We start from the raw sequence: 26,212 nt of genomic DNA on the forward strand, positions 1-26,212 counted from the left end.
CCCCCCCAATCTCTCTCTCCACCCCTCTCTCTCCCCCCCCTCTCTCTCTCCCCCTCTCTATCTCTCTTCCCCCCCCTCTCTCCCCCCTCTCTCTCTCCCCCCCTCTCTCTCTCTCCCCCCTCTCTCCCCCCGCTCTCTCTCTCTCCCCCCTCTCTCTCTTCCCCCCCCCCCCACTCCCAGCACTGAATCGATAGCTTGTGACGTGTGGAATAAATGATTTAAATTGTCAGGTGAAGCTGTCGGAAGGAGTGACGCTTGAGTCGCGTTTCCATGAGAACGTGCAGGAGCTGATGGTCTGGATGGCCGAGACCCTGAGCTGCATCAACAGCCTTCCTGCCCCGAGCCTCATCCTGGACACCCTGACCCAGCAACTGCAGGAACACCAGGTGAGCACTAACCCAGGGTCCTAGGCCCGGTGTGGGACTGGGCCCCGGTGAGGGAGAGGGGGAGGGGGTACGGTGAGGGATTGGGCCCCGGGGAGGGGGAGGGAGAGGGGAAGGGGCCCGGTGTGGGACTGGGCCCCGGGGAGGGAGAGGGGTAAGGGGCCCGGTGTGGGACTGGGCCCCGGTGAGGGAGAGGGGGAGGGGGTACGGTGAGGGATTGGGCCCCGGGGAGGTGGTTAGCTTTGGCTGGAGATATTTGTCTCTATGTTACTGAAAACTCTCGGCCCTCTCTCTGCAGGCTTTTACTAGCGATGTGGCCTCACACAATGCCCAGGTGAATGAGTTGGAGCTGAGCTCAGACACACTGAAGTGTTATTGCAGGAAACAGGATCGGGCCCTGATACAGAACCTGATGGTGACGGTGCAGGAGCGATGGGGGAAGCTGTGCCAGCGTACGGCAGAGCGAGGACGCTCACTGGAGGAGTCCCGAAAACAGGCCAAACCGGTAATACACCGACATCATCCTCTGTCTCACCGGCCAGTACCTTGTGGTTCCAACAGCAGGATTCATGGGAGTGCCTGCTACCCTTGTCCTTCTCGGTGGTAGAGGTCGTGGGTTTGGGAGGTGCTGTTGAAGAAGCCTTGGCGAGTTGCTGCAGTGCATCTTGTAGATGGTACACACTGCAGCCACGGTGCGCCGGTGGTGGAGGGAGTGAGTGTGGGAGGTGGTGGAGGGAGTGAGTGTTGGAGGTGGTGGAGGAGTGAGTGTTGAAGGTGGTGGAGGAGTGAGTGTTGAAGGTGGTGGAGGAGTAGGTGTTGAAGGTGGTGGATGGGGGGCCAATCAAACGTCCTGGATGGTGTCGAGCTTCTCGAGTGTTGGAGTTGCACCATCCAGGCAAGTAGAGAGTGTTCCATCACACTCCTGACTTGTGCTTTGTAGATGGTGGGGGGGCTTTGGGGAGTCAGGAGGTGAGACACTCACCACAGAATACCCAGCCTCTGACCCGCTCGTAGCCACAGTATTTATGTGGCTGGTCCAGTTAAGTTTCTGGTCAATGGTGACCCCCAGGATGTTGATGGTGGGGGATTCGGTGATGGTAATGCCGTTGAATATCAATGGGAGCTGGTTAGACTCTCGCTTGTTGGAGATGGTCATTGCCTGGCACTTGTGTGGCGCGAATCTTACTTACCAGCCCAAGCCTGAATGTTGTCCAGGTCTTGCTGTATGTGGGCACGGACTGCTCCATTATCTGAGGAGTTGTGAATGGAACTGAACCCTGTGCAGTCATCAGAGAACATCCCCACTTCTGACCCTGTGATGGAGGGAAGGTCATTGATGAAGCAGCTGAAGATGGTTGGGCCGAGGACATTGCCCTGAGGAACACCTGCAGCGATGTCCTGGGGCTGGGATGATTGACCCCCAACCACCACAACCATCTTCCTTTGTGCTGGGTATGTCTCCAGCCAGTGGAGAGTATTCCCCCTGATTCCTGTTGACTCTGGCCATTCCTGTTGGGGATCGGAGGGTGACTGACCATCACTGTTGGGGATCAGAGGGTGACTGACCATTCCTGTTGGGGATCGGAGGATGACTGACAATTCCTGTTGGGGATCGGAGGGTGACTGACCATTCCTGTTGGTGATTGGAGGATCGGAGGGTGACTGACCATTCCTGTTGGGGATCGGAGGGTGACTGACCATTCCTGTTGGTGATCGGAGGGTGACTGACCATTCCTGTTGGTGATCGGAGGGTGACTGACCATTCCTGTTGGGGATCGGAGGGTGACTGACCATTCCTGTTGGGGATTGGAGGGTGACTGACCATTCATGTTGGGGATCGGAGGGTGACTGACCATTCCTGTTGGGGATCGGAGGGTGACTGACCATCACTGTTGGGGATCAGAGGGTGACTGACCATTCCTGTTGGGGATCGGAGGGTGACTGACAATTCCTGTTGGGGATCGGAGGGTGACTGACCATTCCCATTGGTGATCGGAGGATCGGAGTGTGACTGACCATTCCTGTTGGGGATTGGAGGGTGACTGACCATTCCTGTTGGTGATTGGAGGATCGGAGGGTGACTGACCATTCCTGTTGGGGATCGGAGGGTGACTGACCATTCCTGTTGGTGATCGGAGGGTGACTGACCATTCCTGTTGGTGATCGGAGGGTGACTGACCATTCCTGTTGGTGATCGGAGGGTGACTGACCATTCCTGTTGGGGATCGGAGGGTGACTGACCATTCCTGTTGGGGATCGGAGGGTGACTGACCATTCCTGTTGGGGATCGGAGGGTGACTGACCATTCCTGTTGGGGATCCGAGGGTGACTGACCATTCCTTTTGGGGATCGGAAGGTTGACTGACCATTCCTGTTGGGGATCGGAGGGTGACTGACCATTGCTGTTGGGGATCGGAGGGTGACTCTGACCATTCCTGTTGGAGATTGGAGGGTGACTGACCATTCCTGTTGGGGATCGGAGGGTGACTGACCATTCCTGTTGGGGATCAGAGGGTGACTGACCATTCCTGTTGGGGATCGGAGGGTGACTGACAATCCCTGTTGGGGATTGGAGGGTGACTGACCATTCCTGTTGGGAATCGGAGGGTGACTGACCATTCCTGTTGGGGATCGGAGGGTGACTGACCATTCCTGTTGGGGATCGGAGGGTGACTGACCATTCCTGTTGGTGATCGGAGGGTGACTGACCATTCCTGTTGGTGATCGGAGGGTGACTGACCATTCCTGTTGGGGATCGGAGGGTGACTGACCATTCCTGTTGGGGATCGGAGGGTGACTGTCCATTCCTGTTGGTGATCGGAGGGTGACTGACCATTCCTGTTGGGGATCGGAGGGTGACTGACCATTCCTGTTGGGGATCGGAGGGTGACTGACCATTCCTGTTGGGGATCGGAGGGTGACTGACCATTCCTGTTGGGGATCAGAGGGTGACTCACCATTCCTGTTGGGGATCAGAGGGTGACTGACCATCACTGTTGGGGATCAGAGGGTGACTGACCATTCCTGTTGGGGATCGGAGGGTGACTGACAATTCCTGTTGGGGATCGGAGGGTGACTGACCATTCCCATTGGTGATCGGAGGATCGGAGTGTGACTGACCATTCCTGTTGGGGATTGGAGGGTGACTGACCATTCCTGTTGGTGATTGGAGGATCGGAGGGTGACTGACCATTCCTGTTGGGGATCGGAGGGTGACTGACCATTCCTGTTGGGGATCGGAGGGTGACTGACCATTCCTGTTGGGGATCGGAGGGTGACTGACCATTCCTGTTGGGGATCCGAGGGTGACTGACCATTCCTTTTGGGGATCGGAAGGTTGACTGACCATTCCTGTTGGGGATCGGAGGGTGACTGACCATTGCTGTTGGGGATCGGAGGGTGACTCTGACCATTCCTGTTGGAGATTGGAGGGTGACTGACCATTCCTGTTGGGGATCGGAGGGTGACTGACCATTCCTGTTGGGGATCAGAGGGTGACTGACCATTCCTGTTGGGGATCGGAGGGTGACTGACAATCCCTGTTGGGGATTGGAGGGTGACTGACCATTCCTGTTGGGAATCGGAGGGTGACTGACCATTCCTGTTGGGGATCGGAGGGTGACTGACCATTCCTGTTGGGGATCGGAGGGTGACTGACCATTCCTGTTGGTGATCGGAGGGTGACTGACCATTCCTGTTGGTGATCGGAGGGTGACTGACCATTCCTGTTGGTGATCGGAGGGTGACTGACCATTCCTGTTGGGGATCGGAGGGTGACTGACCATTCCTGTTGGGGATCAGAGGGTGACTCACCATTCCTGTTGGGGATCGGAGGGTGACTGACCATTCCTGTTGGGGATCAGAGGGTGACTGACCATTCCTGTTGACAATCGGAGGGTGACTGACCATTCCTGTTGGGGATCGGAGGGTGACTGACCATTCCTGTTGACAATCGGAGGGTAACTGACCATTCCTGTTGGTGATCGGAGGGTGACTGACCATTCCTGTTGGTGATCGGAGGGTGACTGACCATTCCTGTTGGGGATCGGAGGGTGACTGACCATTCCTGTTGGTGATCGGAGGGTGACTGACCATTCCTGTTGGGGATCGGCGGGTGACTGACCATTCCTATTGGGGATCGGAGGGTGACTGACCATTCCTGTTGGGGATCGGAGGGTGACTGACCATTCCTGTTGGGAATAAAGGGTGACTGACCATTCCTGTTGGGGATCGGAGGGTGACTGACAATCCCTGTTGGTGATCGGAGGGTGACTGACCATCCCTGTTGGGGATCGGAGGGTGACTGACCATCCCTGTTGACAATCGGAGGGTGACTGACCACTCCTGTTGGGGATCGATGGGTGACTGACCATTCCTGTTGGGGATCGATGGGTGACTGACCATTCCTGTTGGGGATCGGAGGGTGACTGACAATCCCTGTTGACAATCGGAGGGTGACTGACCACTCCTGTTGAGGATCGGAGGGTGACTGACCATCCCTGTTGACAATCGGAGGGTGACTGACCACTCCTGTTGAGGATCGGAGGGTGACTGACCATTCCTGTTGGGGATCGATGGGTGACTGACCATTCCTGTTGGGGATCAGAGGGTGACTGACCATTCCTGTTGGGGATCGATGGGTGACTGACCATTCCTGTTGGGGATCGATGGGTGACTGACCATTCCTGTTGGGGATCAGAGGGTGACTGACCATTCCTGTTGGTGATCGGAGAGGTGACTTTTTCCTTTCCTGTTGCAGTTCAGTGAGACGAGAAAGATGCTGCTGGATTGGATGAATGAAGTGGAGCAACGCCTGGGGACACAGAAGGATATTGCAGTTAACTACAGCGATATAAAACAACAGCTCACCCTGCAACAGGTCAGAATTCTCGCATTATAAAACTTACCTTGACAAGAATAACTGAGTTTAATGTAGATAAATGTGAGGTTATCCACTTTGGGGGCAAAGACACAAAGGCAGAATGTTATCTGAATGGTGACAGATTAGGAAAAGGGGAGGTGCAACGAGACCTGGGTGTCATGGTTCATCAGTCATTGCAGGTTGGTATGCAGGTACAGCAGGTGGTGAAGAAGGCAAATGGCATGTTGGCCTTCACAGTTTGGGGATTTGAGTACAGGGGCAGGGAGGTCATACTGCAGTTGTACAGGGCCTTGGTGAGGCCTCACCTGGAATATTGTGTTCAGTTTTGGTCTCCTAATCTGAGGAAGGACATTCTTGCTTTTGAGGGAGTGCAGCGAAGGTTCACCAGACTGATTCCCGGGATGGCAGGACTGATATATGAAGAAAGACTGGATCGGTTAGGCTTATATTCACTGGAATTTAGAAGAATGAGAGGGGATCTCATAGAAATGTTTAAAATTCTGACGGGTTTAGACAGGTTAGATGCAGGAAGAATGTTCCCAATGTTGGGGAAGTCCAGAACCAGGGGTCACAGTCTAAGGATAAGGGGTAAGCCATTTAGGACCGAGATGAGGAGAAACTTCTTCACTCAGAGAGTTTATGCGTGTGGAATTCCCTGCCGTTGTTGATGCCAATTTATTGGATATATTTAAGAGGGAGTTAGATATGGCCCTTCCAGCTAAAGGGATCAAGGGGTATGGAGAGAAAGCAGGAAAGGGGTACTGAGGGAATGATCAGCCATGATCTTATTGAATGGTGGTGCAGGCTCGAAGGGCCGAATGGCCTACTCCTGCACCTATTTTCTATGTTTCTCTTTACCTTTCTGTCATTATTCATGGGTTTACATGTAATCTTGGTCAGCAGCCCTGAAGGTTACATATAAACCTATGAACAATGGCGGAAAGGCAAAGAGCACCCAGCCCAACCAGTCCGCCTCACACAACTGTGACACCCCTTATACTGAAACATTCTACACTCCACCCCAACCGGAGTCATGTGATCTCCTGGGAGCGGCAAAAACCCAGGCCAATTTAGGGAGAAAAAATCTGGGAAAATTCCTCTCCGACCCATCCAGGCGATCGACACTAGTCCAGGAGATCACCCTGGCCGTATTCTATTCCCTGCAGTACTTACCGTTATATCTGCACCGTCCAACATAAGGTCATCCAGTCTAATCCCAATGACCAGCTCTAGGTCCGTAACCCTGCAGGTTACTGCACTTTAAGTGCCCATCCAACCATCTCTTAAAAGAATGATAGCGAATTGTTTCTGAGTAATAATATGAGAGGTGCCACTCACTTTAATGTGACAGTCTCCCTCAGCAATGTGTAAAACTGATGAATCATAGACTGATACAGCACAGAAAGAGTCCACTTGGCCCACCGTGCCTGTGTGTGGGCCTGTGCTGGCCCTTAGGTAGAACTACCCAATTAGTGCCAGTCCCCTGCACTTTCTCCAAAGCCCAGCAATTTTACCCTGCCAGTATTTATACAATTCTTGTTTGAAAGTCACTGTGGAATCTGCTCCCACTGCCATTTCAGGCAGCATGTTCCAGACTACAACGCTCGCTGTGTAACAAAGTGAAGTATTTTTTACCCGAGCTTGTACCTTGCCCTTGTCCATAACTACTCTAAACCTGGTGATATGATCACTGTTCCCCAAATGCTCCCCCACAGAAACATGCCCAATTATCCACTTCACACTCCAGGCATCGACCCAAAACCACTTCCTTCCTCATTGTTCAGCAAACAAATGGATAGAAACATAGAAACATAGAAAATAGGTGCAGGAGTAGGCCATTCGTCCCTTCGAGCCTGCACCACCATTCAATAAGATCATGGCTGATCATTCCCTCAGTACCCCTTTCCTGCTTTCTCTCCATACCCCTTGATCCCTTTAGCCGTAAGGGCCATATCTAACTCCCTCTGGAATATATCGAATGAACTGGTATCAACAACTCTCTGCGGCAGGGAATTCCACAGGTTAACAACTCTCTGAGTGAAGAAGTTTCTCCTCATCTCAGTCCGAAATGGCCTACCCCTTATCCTTAGACTGTGTCCCCTGGTTCTGGACTTCCCCAACATCGGGAACATTCTTCCTGCATCTAACCTGTCCAATCCTGTCAGAATCTTATACGTTTCTATGAGATCCCCTCTCACCCTTCTAAACTCCAGTGTATAAAGGCCCAGTTGATCCAGTCTCTCCTCATATGTCAGTCCCGTCATCCCGGGAATCAGTCTGGTGAACCTTCGCTGCACTCCCTCAATAGCAAGAACGTCCTTCCTCAGATTAAGAGACAAAAACTGAACACAATATTCCAGATGAGGCCTCACCAAGGCCCTGTACAACTGCAGTAAGACCTCCCTGCTCCTATACTCAAATCCCCTAGCTATGAAGGCCAACATACCATTTGCCTTCTTCACCGCCTGCTGTACCTGCATGCCAACTTTCAATGACTGATGAACCATGACACCCAGGTCTCGTTGCACCTCCCCTTTTCCTAATCTGTCACCATTCAGATAATATTCTGCCTTCGTGTTTTTGCCCCCAAAGTGGATAACCTCACATTTATCCACATTATACTGCATCTGCCATGTATTTGCCCACTCACCTAACCTGTCCAAATCACCCTGCAGCCTCTTAGCATCCTCCTCACAGCTCACACCGCCACCCAGCTTAGTGTCATCTGCAAACTTGGAGATATTACACTCAATTCCTTCATCTAAATCATTCATGTATATTGTAAAGAGCTGGGGTCCCAGCACTGAGCCCTGTGGCACCCCACTAGTCACTGCCTGCCATTCTGAAAAGGACCCGTTAATCCCGACTCTCTGCTTCCTGTCTGCCAACCAATTCTCTATCCACGTCAGTACATTACCCCAATACACACTGTGTAACACACACACACACACACACACACACACAGTGTAACACACACACACACTGTGTAACACACACACATACACGCTGTGTAACATACACACACTCTGTAACACACATACATACTCACTGTGTAACACACACACATACACACACACACACACGCTGTGTAACATACACACACTCTGTAACACATACACACTGTAACACATACACACACACACTGTGTAACACAGAATGTGTAACATACACACTCACACTCACTGTGTAACACACACACACACATTGTAACACACACACACGTTGTGTAACATACACACACTCTGTAACACACATACACACTGTAACACATACACACACACACACACACTCTGTAACACCCACACACACACACAGTGTCACACACACACACACACACACACACTGCAACACACACACACACACACACACACACACACGCTGTGTAACATACACACACTCTGCAACACACATACATAAAAACTTAGAAAATAGGTGCAGGAGTAGGCCATTCGGCCCTTCTAGCCTGCACCGCCATTCAATGAGTTCATGGCTGAACATGAAACTTCAGTACCCCATTCCTGCTTTCTCGCCATACCCCTTGATCCCCCGAGTAGTAAGGACTTCATCTAACTCCCATTTGAATATATTTAGTGAATTGGCCTCAAAAACTTTCTGTGGTAGAGAATTCCACAGGTTCACCACTCTCTGGGTGAAGAAGTTTCTCCACATCTCGGTTCTAAATGGCTTACACCTTATCCTTAGACTGTGACCCCTGGTTCTGGACTTCCCCAACATCGGGAACATTCTTCCTGCATCTAATCTGTCTACACCCATCAGAATTTTAAACGTTTCTATGAGGTCCCCTCTCATTCTTCTGAACTCCAGTAAATACAAGCCCAGTTGATCCAGTCTTTCTTGATAGGTCAGTCCCACCATCCCGGGAATCAGTCTGGTGAATCTTCGCTGCACTCCCTCAATAGCAAGAATGTCCTTCCTCAGGTTAGGAGACCAAAACTGTACACAATACTCCAGGTGTGGCCTCACCAATGCCCTGTACAACTGTAGCAACACCTCCCTGCCCCTGTACTCAAATCCCCTCGCTATGAAGGCCAACATGCCATTTGTTTTCTTAACCGCCTGCTGTACCAGCATGCCAACCTTCAATGACTGATGTACCATGACACCCAGATCTCGTTGCACCTCTCCTTTTCCTAATTTGTCACCATTCAGATAATCTGTCTCTCTGTTTTTACCACCAAAGTGGATAACCTCACATTTATCCACATTATACTTCATCTGCCACGCATTTGCCCACTCACCTAACCTATCCAAGTCGCTCTGCAGTCTCATAGCATCCTCCTCGCAGCTCACACTGCCACCCAACTTAGTGTCATCCGCAAATTTGGAGATACTACATTTAATCCCCTCGTCCAAATCATTAATGTACAGTGTAAACAGCTGGGGCCCCAGCACAGAACCTTGCGGTACCCCACTAGTCACTGCCTGCCATTCTGAAAAGTACCCATTTACTCCTACTCTTTGCTTCCTGTCTGACAACCAGTTCTCAATCCATGTCAGCACACTACCCCCAATCCCATGTGCTTTAACTTTGCACATCAATCTCTTGTGTGGGACCTTGTCGAAAGCCTTCTGAAAGTCCAAATATACCACATCAACTGGTTCTCCTTTGTCCACTTTACTGGAAACATCCTCAAAAAATTACAGAAGATTTGTCAAGCGTGATTTCCCTTTCACAAATCCATGCTGACTTGGACCTATCATGTCACCTCTTTCCAAATGCGCTGCTATGACATCCTTAATAATTGATTCCATCATTTTACCCACTACTGAGGTCAGGCTGACCGGTCTATAATTCCCTGTTTTCTCTCTCCCTCCTTTTTTAAAAAGTGGGGTTACATTGGCTACCCTCCACTCCATAGGAACTGATCCAGAGTCTATGGAATGTTGGAAAATGACTGTCAATGCATCCGCTATTTCCAAGGCCACCTCCTTAAGTACTCTGGGATGCAGTCCATCAGGCCCTGGGGATTTATCGGCCTTCAATCCCATCAATTTCCCCAACACAATTTCCCGACTAATAAGGATTTCCCTCAGTTCCTCCTTCTTACTCGACCCTCTGACCCCTTTTATATCCGGAAGGTTGTTTGTGTCCTCCTTAGTGAATACCGAACCAAAGTACTTGTTCAATTGGTCTGCCATTTCTTTGTTCCCCGTTATGACTTCCCCTGATTCTGACTGCAGGGGACCTACGTTTGTCTTTACTTACCTTTTTCTCTTTACAAATCTATAGAAACTTTTGCAATCCGTCTTAATGTTCCCTGCAAGCTTCTTCTCGTACTCCATTTTCCCTGCCCTAATCAAACCCTTTGTCCTCCTCTGCTGAGTTCTAAATTTCTCCCAGTCCCCGGGTTCTCTGCTATTTCTGGCCAATTTGTATGCCACTTCCTTGGCTTTAATACTATCCCTGATTTCCCTTGATAGCCACGGTTGAGCCACCTTCCCTTTTTTATTTTTACGCCAGACAGGAATGTACAATTGTTGTGGTTCATCCATGTGATCTTTAAATGTCTGCCATTGCCCATCCACAGTCAACCTCTTAAGTATCATTCGCCAATCTATCCTAGCCAATTCACGCCTCATACCTTCAAAGTTACCCTTCTTTAAGTTCTGGACCATGGTCTCTGAATTAACTGTTTCATTCTCCATCCTAATGCAGAATTCCACCATATTATGGTCACTCTTCCCCAAGGGGCCTCGCACAATGAGATTGCTAATTAATCCTCTCTCATTACACAACACCCAGTCTAAGATGGCCTCCCCTCTAGTTGGTTCCTCGACATATTGGTCTAGAAAACCATCCCTTATGCACTCCAGGAAATCCTCCTCCACCGTATTGCTTCCAGTTTGGTTAGCCCAATCTATGTGCATATTAAAGTCACCCATGATAACTGCTGCTCCTTTATTGCACGCACCCCTAATTTCCTGTTTGATGCCCTCCCCAACATCACTACTACTGTTTGGAGGTCTGTACACAACTCCCACTAACGTTTTTTGCCCTTTGGTGTTCTTCAGCTCACTGTGTAACACACACACACATACACACACACACACACACACACACACACACACTGTAACACACAAACACACACTGTAACATACACACACACACTGTATAACACACACACTGTGTAATACACACACGCACGCAGTGTAACACACACACACAATGTAACACACACACACTGTAACACACACACACTCTGTAACACACACATACACTCACACACTGTGTAACACACGCTATGTAACACACAAGCTGTGTAAGACACACACACACACACACACACACGCTGTGTAACATACACACACTCTGTAACACACATACATACTCACTGTGTAACACACACACACACACACACTAACACACACACACACACACACTGTAACACACACACACACAGTAACACACACACTGTGTAACACACACACACTGCGTAACACAAACTGTGTAACACAGACTGTGTAACACATACACTCACACTCACTGTGTAACACACACACACACTGTGTAACACAGACTGTGTAACACACACACTCACACTCTGTCACACACACACACACACACAAACACATACACACTCACTGTGTAACACACACACACACTCACTGTGTAACTCATACACACACACTGTGTAACGCACACACGCTCACTGTGTAACACACACACACACTGTGTATAAAACACACACACACTGTGTAACGTGTACACACTGTTTAATGCACACACTCATACACTGTGTAACACACACTCACTCACTGTGTAACACACACACTCACACACACTGTGTGTAACACACACACTCACACACACTCTGTGGAAAACACACACACACACACACTGTGTAACGCACACACACTGTTTAACGCACACCCACATACACTGTGTAACACACACACGCAGTGTAACACACACACACACTGTAACGCACACACACACATACTGTAATGCACACACACACACACTGTGTAACACACACTCACACACACTGTGTAAAACACACACACACACACACTGTGTAACACACACACTCACTGTGTAACACACACACACTGTGTAATGCACACACACACTCGCTGTGTAACGCACATACACACTCACAGTAACGCACACACACACTCACTGTGTAATGCATACACACACACGCACTGTGTAACACACACTCTAACACACTGTGTAAAACACGCACACACACACACACACACTGTGTAACACACTCACACACATTCACTGTGTAACACACACACACATACACACACACACTGTGTAACGTGCGCGCACACTCTCACGCACACGGTGTGACACACACACACTGTAACACACACACAAACACTGTGTAACACACACACTGTGTAACACACACAGACACACACACACACGCTGTGTCACACACACACACACACACACGCTGTGTAACACATACACACATGCTGTGTAACACACACACGCTGTGTAACACACACATACACACACACACTGTAACATCACAAACACACACACACTGTGTAACACACACACACTGTGTAATACACACACACACGCAGTGTAACACACACACACACACACACAATGTAACACACACACACTGTGTAACACACACACACTCTGTAACACACACATACACTCACACACTGTGTAACACACACTGAAACACACACGCTGTGTAACACACACGCTATGTAACACGCACACTGTGTAACACACACACACTGTGTAATACACACACACACACTCACACACTGTATAACACACACACAAACATGGTGTAACACACACACACACACTAACACACACACTGTGTAACACACACACATACACTCACACACTGTATAACACACACACACACTGTGTAATACACACACACACGCAGTGTAACACACACACAAACACAATGTAACACACACACAGTGTAACACACACACACTGTAACACACACGCACTGTGTAACACAGACTGTGTAACACACACACTCACACTCACTGTGTCACACACACACTGTGTAATGCGTACACACTGTTTAATGCACACACATACACTGTGTAACACACACACCCACATACACTGTGTAACACACACACGCAGTGTAACACACACACACACTGTAACGCACACACACACATACTGCAATGCATGCACACACACACACTGTGTAACACACACTCACACACACTGTGTAAAACACACACACACACACTGTGTAACACACACACTCACTGTGTAACACACGCACACTGTGTAATGCACGCACACACTCGCTGTGTAACGCACATACACACACACAGTAACGCACACACACATTCACTGTATAATGCACACACACACACCCACTGTGTAACACAAACTCTAAAACACTGTGTAACACACTCACACGCACTCACTGTGCAACATACACCGACTGTAACATACTGACACACACTCACTGTATAACACACACACACTCACTGTGTAACACACACACACACACACTGTGTAACGTGCGCACACTCACACACACACGGTGTGACACACACACTGTAACACACACACAAACACTGTGTAACACACACACTGTGTAACACACACAAACACACACACACGCTGTGTCACAGACACACATACACGCTGTGTCACAGACACACACAAACGCTGTGTAACACACACACACGCTGTGTAACACACACACATGCGCTGTGTAACACACACACGCTGTGTAACACACACACACGCTGTGTAACACACACATACACATACACACTGTAACATCACACACACACATACGCTGTGTAACACACACACACACACACACGCTGTATAACTAACACACACACGTGTAACTAACACACACACATGTAACTAACACACACACAATGTGTAACTAACATACACACACACACACACACACACTGTAACACACACAGGCTGTGTAGCTAACATACACACACACGTGCTGTGTAACTAACACACACAGACGTGTAACTAACACACACACACTGTGTAACTAACACACACACACATGTGTAACTAACACACACACACTGTGTAACTAACACACACACGTGTAACTAACACACACACACTGTGTAACTAACACGCACACACACACAAACACACACACACACAAACTGTAACTAAACCGCGCGCGCGCACACACACACAGTGTAACTAACACACACACATTTGCTGTGTAACTAACACACACACATTTGCTGTGTAACTAACACACACACACTCGCTGTGTAACTAACACACACACATTTGCTGTGTAACTAACACACACACACACACATGTTGTGTAACTAACACACACACACATGTTGTGTAACTAACACACACACACACGCTGTGTAACTAACACATACACACACACACACACACACACATACATGCTGCGTAACTAACACACACGCACACACATACGCTGTGTAACTAACACACACACACACACACGCTGTGTAATTAATACACACACACACTGTGTAATTAACACACACACACACTGTGTAACTAACACACACACACATGCTGTGTAACTAACACACACACACACTGTGTAACTAACACATACACACACGCTGTGTAACTAACACACACACACACATGCTGTGTAACTAACACACACACACACGCGCGCTGTGTAACTAACACACACACACACGCTGTATAACTAACACACACACACACACACTGTGTAACTAACACACACGCAGACACACGCTGTGTAACTAACACACACACACACACGCACGCTGTGTAACTAACACATACTCACACACGCTGTGTAACTAACACACAAACACACACACACACAGTGTAACTAACACACACATGCTGTGTGACTAACACACACACACACACACACACACACACACACACACACACACTGTGTAACTAACACACACACACACACACATATGCTGTGTAACTAACACACACACACACACGCGCGCGGTGTAACTAATACACACACACACACACACACGCTGTGTAACTAACACACACACACACACTGTGTAACTAACACACACGCAGACACACGCTGTGTAACTAACACACACACACACGCTGTGTAACTAACACACAAACACACACACACACACAGTGTAACTAACACACACATGCTGTGTGACTAACACACACACACACATACACACACACTCTGTGTAACTAACACACACACGCTGTGTAACTAACACACACACACACGCTGTGTAACTAACACACACACACACTGTGTAACTAACACACACACACAAACGCTGTGTAAAACACACACACGCTGTGTTACTAACACACACACGCAGTGTAACTAACACACACACACACACACGCTGTGTAACTAACAAACACGCACACACATACGCTGTATAACTAACACACACTGTGTAACTAACATACACACACACACAGTGTAACTAACACGCACACACACACACACACGCTGTGTAACTAACACACACACACACACACGCTGTGTAACTAACAAACACACACACACATACGCTGTATAACTAACACACACTGTGTAACTAACACACACACAGTGTAACTAACACGCGCGCGCACACACACGCTGTATAACTAACACACACACACTGTGTAACTTACACACACACGCTGTGTAACTAACACACACACACACACAGTGTAACTAACACACACACACACACACTGTGTAACTAACACACACACACACACACAGTTTAACTAACACACACACACGCTGTGTAACTGACACACACACACACACACACACAGTGTAACTAACACACACACACACGCTGTGTAACTAACACACACACACACACAGTGTAACTAACACACACACACGCTGTGTAACTAACACAGACACACACACACTATGTAACTAACACCACACGCACACACGCTGTGTAACTAACACACACACACACACACACACACAGTGTAACTAACACACACACACACACACAAACACACACACTGTACCTAACACGCGCGCACACACAGTGTAACTAACACACACACACTCGCTGTCTAACTAACACACACACATTTGCTGTGTAACTAACACACACACACACACACACAGTGTAACTAACACACACACACTGTGTAACTAACATGCACACGCACACACACACACAGTGTAACTAACACGCGCACACACACAAACACACACACACACACACACACTGTACCTAACACACGCGCACACACACACACTGTGTAACTAACACACACACACTCGCTGTCTAACTAACACACACACATTTGCTGTGTAACTAACACACACACGTTGTGTAACTAACACATGCACACACGCTGTGTAACTAATACACACACGCACGCTGTGTGACTAACACACACACACACACACACACACACTGTGTAACTAACACACACGCACACACATACGCTGTGTAACTAACACACACGCACACACACACACGCTGTGTAACTAATACACACACACACTGTGTAATTAACACACACACACACACACACTGTGTAACTAACACACACACACATGCTGTGTAACTAACACACACACACTGTGTAACTAACACACACACACATGCTGTGTAACTAACACACACACACACACGCGCTGTGTAACTGACACACACACACACACACGCTGTGTAACTAACACACACACTGTATAACTAACACACACGCACACACATGCTGTGTAACTAACACACACACACACGCGCATGCTGTTTAACTAACACATGCACACACACGCTGTGTAACTAACACACAAACACACACACACAGTGTAACTAACACACACACACTGTGTAATTAACACACACACACACACACGCTGTGTAACTAACTCACACACACACATAGATGCTGTGTAACTAACACACACACACAAACGCTGTGTAAAACACACACACACACTGTTTAACTAACACACAAACACACACACGTTGTGTAACTAACAAACACGCACACACATACGCTGTATAACTAACACACACACTGTGTAACTAACACACACGCACACTGTAACTAACACACACAAACAGGCACACACACACACACGCTGTGTAACTAACACACACACACACACACAGATGCTGTGTAACTAACACACACACACAAATGCTGTGTAAAACACACACACACACACACACACTGTTTAACTAACACACAAACACACACACACGTTGTGTAACTAACAAACACAAACACACATACACTGTTTAACTAACACACACACTGTTTAACTAACACACACACACAGTGTACCTAACACACACACACACACACACGCTGTGTAACTAACAAACACGCACACACATAGGCTGTATAACTAACACACACTGTGTAACTAACACACACACACATACACACACTGTGTAACTAACACACACACACACACAGGCACACACACACGCTGTGTAACTAACACACACACACACACTGTGTAACTAACACACATACACACACACACTGTAACTAACACACACACTCGCTGTGTAAATAACACACACACATTTGTTGTGTAACTAACACACACACATGTTGTGTAACTAACACACACACACACGTTGTGTAACTAACACACGCACACACGCAGTGTAACTAACACACACACACACACACACACACCACACACACACACACACACAAACGCTGTGTAACTAACACACATGCACACAGTGTAACTAACACACACTGTGTAACTAACACACACACAAACACACACACTGTGTAACTAACACACACACAAACACACACACTGTGTAACTAACACACACACACAGGCACACACACACGCTGTGTAACTAATACACACACACACTGTGTAATTAACACACACAAACACACACACACACTGTGTAACTAACACACACATGCTGTGTAACTAACACACACACACACACTGTGTAACTAACACACACACACACACGCGCTTTGTAACTAACACACACACACGCTGTGTAACTAACACACACACACACACGCGCACTGAGTAACTAACACACACGCGCGCTGTGTAACTAACACACACACACACACGCTGTGTAACTAACACACACACACTGTGTAACTAACACACACGCACACACACACTGTGTAACTAACACACGCGCAGTGTAACTTACACACACACACGCTGTGTAACTAACACACAAACACACACACACACTGTGTAACTAACACACAAACTCACGCTGTGTGACTAACACACACACACGCTGTGTTACTAACACACACACACACACACACACACGCAGATGCTGTGTAACTAACACACACACACACTGTTTAACTAACACACACACACAGTGTAACTAACACACACACACGCTGTGTAACTCACAAACACACACACAGATGCTGTGTAACTAACACACACACATACTGAGTAACTAACACACACACACACACAGTGTAACTAACACACGCACGCACACACACGCTGTGTAACTAACACACACACACACACTGTGTAACTAACATATACACACGCGCGCTGTGTAACTAACACACACACACACACTCTGTGTAACTAACACACACACACGCTGTGTAACTAACACACACACACACACGCTGTGTAACTAACACATACACACACACAATGTAACTAACACACACACACACACACGCTGTGTAACTAACACACACACACACACGCTGTGTAACTAACACACACACACACAGTGTAACTAACACACACACGCTGTGTAACTAACACACACACACACGCACACAGTGTAACTAACACACACACACACGCACACACTGTGTAACTAACATGCACACGCACACACACACACTGTAACTAACACGCGCACACACACAAACACTGTGTAACTAACACACACACACTCGCTGTGTAACTAACACACACACATTTGCTGTGTAACTAACACACACACACACACACATGTTGTGTAACTAACACAAACACGCACACACATAGGCTGTATAACTAACACACACTGTGTAACTAACACACACACACACAGGCACACACACACGCTGTGTAGCTAACACACACACACACACTGTAACTAACACACACACACGTTGTGTAACTAACACACGCACACACACTGTGTAACTAACACACACACACACACACTGTGTAACTAACACACACACACACACACACGCTGTGTAACTAACACACACACACACACACTGTGTAACTAACACACACACACACACACACGCTGTGTAACTAACATACACACACATACACGCTGTGTAACTAACACACACACACACACAGTGTAACTAACACACACACACGCTGTGTAACTAACACACACACACACACTGTGTAACTAACACACACACACACACACGCTGTGTAACTAACATACACACACACACACTGTGTAACTAACACACACACACACAGTGTAACTAACACGCGCGCGCACACACACGCTGTGTAACTAACACACACACGCTGTGTAACTAACATACAGACACACTCTGTGTAACTAACACACACACTCTGTGTAACTAACTAACACACACACGCTGTGTAACTAACACACACACACACACACACACACGCTGTGTAACTAACACACACACACACTGTGTAACTAACATACACACACACTCTGTGTAACTAACACACACACACACACACTGTGTAACTAACACACACACACACACACACTGTGTAACTAACACACACACACACACACTGTGTAACTAACACACACACACACACACACGCTGTGTAACTAACATACACACACACACACGCTGTGTAACTAACACACACACACACACAGTGTAACTAACACACACACACACAGGCACACACACACGTTGTGTAACTAACACACGCACACACACTGTGTAACTAACACACACACACGCTGTGTAACTAACACACACACACACACACTGTGTAACTAACACACACACACACACACACGCTGTGTAACTAACACACACACACGCGCTTTGTAACTAACACACACACGCTGTGTAACTAAAACACACACACGCGCGCGCTGTGTAACTAACACACACACACGCGCGCTGTGTAACTAACACACACATACACACGCTGTGTAACTAACACACACACACACACACACGCTGTGTAACTAACACGCACACACTGTGTAACTAACACACACGCACACACACACTGTGTAACTAACACACACGCAGTGTAACTAACACACACACGCTGTGTAACTAACACACACACACACCGTGTAACTAACACACAAACACACGCTGTGTGACTAACACACACGCACACGCTGTGTAACTAACACACACACACACACACTATGTAACTAACACACACACACACACACACGCTGTGTAACTAACACACACACACACACACACACACACACTGTGTAACTAACACACACACACACACACAGTGTAACTAACACACACACACATGCTGTGTAACGCACACACGCTCACTGTGTAACACACACAGTGTAAAACACACACACACACACACACACTATGTAACACACACACTCATTGTGTAACACACGCACACTGTGTAATGCACACACACACTGTGTAACTAACACACACACACTCGCTGTGTAACTAACGCACACACATTTGCTGTGTAATTAACACACACACACACACGCTTTATAACTAACACACATGCACACACACGCTGTGTAACTAATACACACACAGACTGTGTAATTAACACACACACACACACTGTGTAACTAACACACAAACACACGCTGTGTGACTAACACACACACACACACACACACACGCTGTGTAACTAATACACACACAGACTGTGTAATTAACACACACACACACTGTGTAACTAACACACACACACATGCTGTGTAACTAACACACACACTGTGTAACTAACATACACACACACGCGCGCGCTGTGTAACTAACACACACACACACACACGCTGTGCAACTAACACACAAACACACTGTGTAACTAACACACACGCACACACACGCTGTGTAACTAACACACACACACACACGCGCGCTGTGTAACTAACACACACACACACACACACGCTGTGTAACTAACACACACACGCTGTGTAACTAACACACACACACCCTGTGCAACTAACACATACACACACACGCTGTGTGACTAACACACACACACACACACGCTGTGCAACTAACACACACACACACACACACACACACAGATGCTGTGTAACTAACACACACACACAAACGCTGTGTAAAACACACACACACACACGTTGTGTAACTAACAAACAAGCAGACACATACGCTGTATAACTAACACACACACTGTTTAACTAACACACACACACACATTGTGTAACTAACAAACATGCACACACATACGCTGTATAACTAACACACACACTGTGTAACTAACACACACACACACACAGGCACACACACACGCTGTGTAACTAACACACACACACATACACACACACACAGTGTAACTAACACACACACAAACACACACACTGTGTAAATAACATGCACACGAACACACACACAGTGTAACTAACATGTGCACACACACACACACACACACACACTGTAACTAACACACACACACTTGCTGTGTAAATAACACACGCACATTTGCTGTGTAACTAACACACACACATGTTGTGTAACTAACACACACACACACACACGCAGTGTAACTAACACACACACACACCACACGCACACACACACACACAAACGCTGTGTAACTAACACACATGCACACAGTGTAACTAACACACACTGTGTAACTAACACACACACAAACACACACTGTGTATCTAACACACACACAAACACACACACTGTGTAACTAACACACACACACAGGCACACACACACGCTGTGTAACTAATACGCACACACACTGTGTAATTAACACACACACACACACACACTGTGTAACTAACACACACATGCTGTGTAACTAACACACACACACACACGCTGTGTAACTAACACACACACACACACACACACACGCTGTGTAACTAATATGCACACACACTGTGTAATTAACACACACACACACACACACAAACTGTGTAACTAACACACACACACACACACACACTGTGTAACTAACACACACGCACACACACACTGTGTAACTAACACACACGCTGTGTAACTAACACCCACAAACGCTGTGTAACTAACACACAAACACACACACACACCGTGTAACTAACACACAAACACACGCTGTGTGACTAACACACACACTAACACACACACACACGCTGTGTAACTAATATGCACACACACTGTGTAATTAATACACACACACACACACACACTGTGTAACTAACACACACACACACACACTGTGTAACTAACACACACGCACACACACACTGTGTAACTAACACACACGCTGTGTAACTAACACCCACAAACGCTGTGTAACTAACACACAAACACACACACACACCGTGTAACTAACACACAAACACACGCTGTGTGACTAACACACACACTAACACACACACACGCTGTGTTACTAACACACACACACACACACACACACAGATGCTGTGTAACTAACACACACACACTGTTTAACTAACACACACACGCAGTGTAACTAACACACACACACACACACACACGCTGTGTAACTAACAAACACGCACACACATACGCTGCATACCTAACACACACTGTGTAACTAACACACACACACACACACAGTGTAACTAACACACACACACACACAGTGTAACTAACACGCGCGCGCACACACACGCTGTGTAACTAACACACACTGTGTAACTAACACGCACACACACACACTGTGTAACTAACACGCACACACACACACTGTGTAACTAACACACACACACACACAGTGTAACTAACACGCGCGCGCACACACTGCGTAACTAACATACACACACTGTGTAACTAACACACACACGCTGTGTAACTAACACACACACACGCTGTGTAACTAACACACACACACACACAAAGTGTAACTAACACACACACACACGCTGTGTAACTAACACACACACACACACACACAGTGTAACTAACACACACACACACACACGCTGTGTAACTAACACACACACACACACACACAGTGTAACTAACACACACACACACACACGCTGTGTAACTAACACACACACACACACACAGTGTGACTAACACACACACACACGCTGTGTAACTAACACACACACACACTGTGTAACTAACACACACACACACACACACGCTGTGTAACTAACACACACACACACAGTGTAACTAACACACACACAAGCTGTGTAACTAACACACACACACACACACACGCTGTGTAACTAACACACACACACACACACACTGTGTAACTAACACACACACACACACGCTGTGTAACTAACACACACACACACACACAGTGTAACTAACACACACACACACAGTGTAACTAACACGCGCGCGCACACACACGCTGTGTAACTAACACACACACACACACTGCGTAACTAACATACACACACACTCTGTGTAACTAACACACACACGCTGTGTAACTAACACACACACACGCTGTGTAACTAACACACACACACACACACGCTGTGTAACTAACACACACACACACGCTGTGTAACTAACACACACACACACACGCTGTGTAACTAACACACACACACACACAGTGTAACTAACACACACACACGCTGTGTAACGCACACATGCTCACTGTGTAACAACACACAGTGTAAAACACACACACACACACAATGTAACACACACTCACTGTGTAACACATGCACACTGTGTAATGCACACACACACTCGCTGTGTAACGCATATACACACACACACAGTAACGCACACACACACTCACTGTGTAATGCACACACGCACATGCACTGTGTTACACACACTATTACACACTGTATAAAACACGCACACACACACACACACACACACTGTGTAACACACACACACTCACTGTGTAATGCACACACACACACTGTGTAACGCACACACACACTCACTGTGTAACACACACACTCTGTGTAACACACACACACACACACGATGTAACACACTGATACACACTCACTGTATACCAAACACACACACACACACTGTGTAACGGTCGCACACTCACACACACACGGTGTGACACACACACACAAACACTGTGTAACACACACACTGTGTAACACACATAGAAACACACGCACACGCTGTGTAACACACACACACATGTTGTGTAACACACACACACACACACTGTGTAACATACACACATGCACGCTGTGTAACACACACACGTATAAATACCACACACACATACATGCTGTGTAACTAACACACACACTCATGCTGTGTAATACACACACACACACACACACACGCTGTGTAACACACACACACGCTGTGTAACACATGTATACACACACACACTGTAACATCACACACACACACACACGCTGTGTAACACACACACATACGCTGTGTAACACACACACACACACACACACACGCTGTATAACACACACACACACGCTGTGTAACACACACACACACGTTGTATAAATACCACACACACATACACGCTGTGTAACTAACACACACACACACATGCTGTGTAATACACACACATACACACACACACACACGCTGTGTAACACACACACATATGCTGTGTAACACACACACACACACGCTGTGTAACACACACACACGCTGTGTAACTAACACACACACGCTGTGTAACTAACACACACACACGCTGTGTAACTAACACACAAACACACACACACACCGTGTAACTAACACACAAACACACGCTGTGTGACTAACACACACACACACACACGCTGCGTTACTAACACACACACACACACAGATGCTGTGTAACTAACACACACACACACTGTTTAACTAACACACACACGCAGTGTAACTAACACACACACACACACACATGCTGTGTAACTAACACACACTGTGTAACTAACATGCACACACACACACTGTGTAACTAACACACACACACACAGTGTAACTAACACGCGCGCGCACACACACGCTGTGTAACTAACACACACACACACACTGTGTAACTAACATACAGACACACTCTGTGTACCTAACACACACACTCTGTGTAACTAACTAACACACACACGCTGTGTAACTAACACACACACACACACACACGCTGTGTAACTAACACACACACACACTGTGTAACTAACATACACACACACTCTGTGTAACTAACACACACACTCTGTGTAACTAACTAACACACACACGCTGTGTAACTAACACACACACACACACGCTGTGTAACTAACACACACACTGTGTAACTAACACACACGCACACACACACTGTGTAACTAACACACACGCTGTGTAACTAACACACACACGCTGTGTAACTAACACACACACACGCTGTGTAACTAACACACAAACACACACACACACCGTGTAACTTACACACAAACACACGCTGTGTGACCATCACACACACACACACGCTGTGTTACTAACACACACACACACACATACACACACACACAGATGCTGTGTAACTAACACACACACACAGTTTAACTAACACACACACGCAGTGTAACTAACACACACACACACACATGCTGTGTAACTAACACACACTGTGTAACTAACACGCACACACATACACTGTGTAACGAACACACACATACACAGTGTAACTAACACGCGCGCGCACACACACGCTGTGTAACTAACACACACACACACACACACTGTGTAACTAACACACACATGCTGTGTAACTAACACACACACACACACGCTGTGTAACTAACACACACACACACACACACGCTGTGTAACTAATATGCACACACACTGTGTAATTAACACACACACACACACACACAAACTGTGTAACTAACACACACACACACACACACACACTGTGTAACTAACACACACGCACACACACAC

At 47.2% G+C, this 26,212-nt stretch overlaps 1 protein-coding gene across 1 annotated transcript in view; it reads left to right on the plus strand.

The window, feature by feature from the left end:
• Positions 1-230: 230 nt before the first annotated feature.
• LOC139250035 (microtubule-actin cross-linking factor 1, isoforms 6/7-like) overlaps positions 231-26,212 on the plus strand; it is a gene marked incomplete at its 5' end in the record, with an annotated part of 67,638 nt that continues 41,656 nt past the window's right edge. Inside the window, 3 exons of the mRNA XM_070872598.1 lie at positions 231-386; positions 682-888; positions 5,143-5,262. Coding sequence (XP_070728699.1) covers positions 231-386; positions 682-888; positions 5,143-5,262 — 483 coding nt within the window. The remainder of the gene's footprint in view (positions 387-681; positions 889-5,142; positions 5,263-26,212) is intronic.

This window comes from Pristiophorus japonicus, unplaced genomic scaffold, assembly GCF_044704955.1.
Source record: "Pristiophorus japonicus isolate sPriJap1 unplaced genomic scaffold, sPriJap1.hap1 HAP1_SCAFFOLD_338, whole genome shotgun sequence".
In the NCBI taxonomy this organism is placed as follows: domain Eukaryota; kingdom Metazoa; phylum Chordata; class Chondrichthyes; family Pristiophoridae; genus Pristiophorus; species Pristiophorus japonicus.